A 2,500-nucleotide genomic window follows, 5' to 3' on the forward strand; every position below is an offset into this window, starting at 1 on the left:
GAGGGACGAGAGAAATGAAAATGGGAGGGGAGGGAAGGAGAGGAGAGGAGGCAGGGGAGGGAGGGAAGGGAAGGGAAGAAAGGGAATGTGAGAGAAGGGAATGGGAGAAAGGGGGGGGAGGAAGGGAGAGAAGGGAAGGATGAAAGGGAAGGGAGGAAAGGGAACAGGATAGAAGGGAGGAAGGGGAACGGAAGAGCAGGGAGGGGAGGGAAGGAGGAAGGGGAGAGAAGGGAGGGAGGAAAGGGAGGGGCGGATGGGAGGAGAGGGAATGGAGGGAAGTCAAGAGAGGAGAGGGAGGGGAGGGGAGGGAAGGGGAGGGAAGGGAAAGGGCGGGGGAAGGAGGAAAGGGAGGTAAGGGAAGGAGAGTAGGGAGGGAAGGGAAGAAAGAGAATGGGAGAGAAGTGAGGGAGGGGGAGGGAGGGAGGGAGGGATGGAGAGAACCATTGCGCCCATGTTTGTTTTTGGGGTTCAGTCAGAACAAGATAATGACGAATCTTCTGGAGTTCTTACCGGGAAGGAGATGCGGTTATCCTGGAGGTTGAGGATCCTGATGTTGCTGCTGGGGTCCTCGACGAAGATTCCGAGAAACCACTCCCTGATGGCATTGTGGGCGAGGGAGAGCTCCTGCAGCTTGTAGCTCGAGGTGAAGGTGTAAGGGAGGAGGCTGAAGAGTTTCCCGTGGGTGAAGGACAAGGAGGACACCCTGGGCAGGTCCTCCGTGTCCTGAGGACCCAGCCGTTGAATCCCCGTGTGATCGAAAGTAAGCACAGCGGCGTTCCTCACGCTGTAGGCGAAGGAAGGGACGTCGGTTATGTTGGCTCCCCTGCACATGATCCTCTGGGGCGCCATCCGGTCCAGGTACTCGCACCCCTCCGGGAGAGGAGCCAGGTGCTGGGATGTACTCCCGCCGCCGCTCCTACTGCTGCCGGCAACGCTGAGGGAGGTGTTGTCCTTCTGGAGGAGCTGGGAACGGAATTCCCTGAGGAAGACTTCTAAGGCGTCCGGACCTTCGATCTTGGGGGGCAGGACCCGTTGCCCCCTGCCGAGGAACATGCAGGCATCTTCTTGAAGGAGGTTGTCTCCTTTGGGCTGCTGGATAGTGAGGAAGAGGGGGACGTCTTCGGGAGGCCAGGTAGCTGACGACGAGGAAGAATCAAGAAAAACCCAATTGTCGGGGGCCTGAGAGTCGTCCTCCTGAAGGTACGAGGACAAGCTCTCGTCCTCCAAAGCGTCTTCAGAACCTTCAGCTTGTGGCGTCTTCAGCTCTGTCGCGTCCTTCTCGGGGGAAGGTACCCCTTCTTCTCCTTGTCCTACGTTCACTTTTGTCGCCCAAGGAGCTCTCCAGGGCTCTCCCCCCGTAGGAGGAGGCTCCTCTACCCCTCCGCCTACAGGGCCCGGGAGGTCCCCTTCTCGAGAGACGTATCCGGTGGGCCCCGCCCGACAACAGTGCCCGAAACCGGTCACCAGGACTACCCATGTCACCGCAAAGCCCACCATAGTCACACCCACATTGAAACTCATCATCGAGAGCACATCAGTCACCATAAATCTTCCCATTTTCGTCCTTTTGTGCCTTGCCATGTCCCTCGAAGGACCCCGAGCGGACTGCAAGAAATTGGCAATCAAAGAAAATGGGAATCAAAGAAAATGGGTAAAAACGGAGCCTGAGAAAAAGAGAACGGGTGATGGAGAGAAAGGAGAGTTTTAACCACAGTTGGCCTTCGGGAAAGAGGATTTTGTGGTTGAAGATGTGGTGTTGGAGGCTTCGACGTTGTAGAACTTCCGGTAGTGATCGAAAACTAACTGTGCGTGGCGTCATTGAGCCGTTTTGGCCCATCACCATCAGCCTGCCTGCATCACTGGGTGACGACGACGACGCCACGTCATTGGTTGACAAGGCAGTTACGAAATTCCACAAACTTAACTCACCATATATTTCGTCACAGTGTCACAACGCCTTCTGCTTGTATGTCAGGAGGTTGCAGTAATAAATCTAGTCCCTTGAAATATCTATACAAGTTCGAATTAATCTCATAAAACACTTTTTCCCTTAAATGAACATGCAGCTACATTTGATGACGTCACGTCGGCTATGCTCGTCTCGCCCACCGCTACACAAATATATCATCACTTCAACAAAAATATTCATACCATTCTAATCATGGGATATGATAGAATAGATTTAATCTTATTTTTCAATCTCCTTTGACGTATTCATTAGTTGAAAGTGTTCATTTATCTTGTTCAGCTTACACTTGTTGAACCTGTGTGGGAAAAGGAGATATTGAGAAAATGTCGACAAGATAAGAGAAATGCTTTAAATAGTAACACAGTAAACAAAGACAATGATAAGATACTTAACCTACGTAATAAGCGACAGTTAAACAAGTTAACATGTTAATATATTGAATTAAAGCTAATTGAAACTGACAGGCTTCAATTCTTTATCTATTCATTTATCTATTTATTTATCTATTAACTGGATTATTTATTCGCTTAT

General features: G+C 51.2%; 1 protein-coding gene across 3 annotated transcripts in view; it reads right to left on the reverse strand.

Moving 5' to 3' along the window:
- Positions 1-2,500, reverse strand: part of LOC143035159 (uncharacterized) — an 80,032-nt gene that overhangs the window by 40,230 nt on the left and 37,302 nt on the right. For all 3 annotated transcript variants that reach the window (XM_076201793.1, XM_076201795.1, XM_076201794.1), the window contains exon 2: positions 511-2,264. In XM_076201793.1, the coding sequence (XP_076057908.1) occupies positions 511-1,581 (1,071 nt within the window). In that variant the 5' untranslated portion in view covers positions 1,582-2,264. The remainder of the gene's footprint in view (positions 1-510; positions 2,265-2,500) is intronic.

The sequence above is a fragment of the Oratosquilla oratoria genome, chromosome 18, assembly GCF_046742065.1.
Source record: "Oratosquilla oratoria isolate Oo_2021 chromosome 18, ASM4674206v1, whole genome shotgun sequence".
Taxonomy (NCBI): Eukaryota; Metazoa; Arthropoda; class Malacostraca; order Stomatopoda; family Squillidae; genus Oratosquilla; species Oratosquilla oratoria.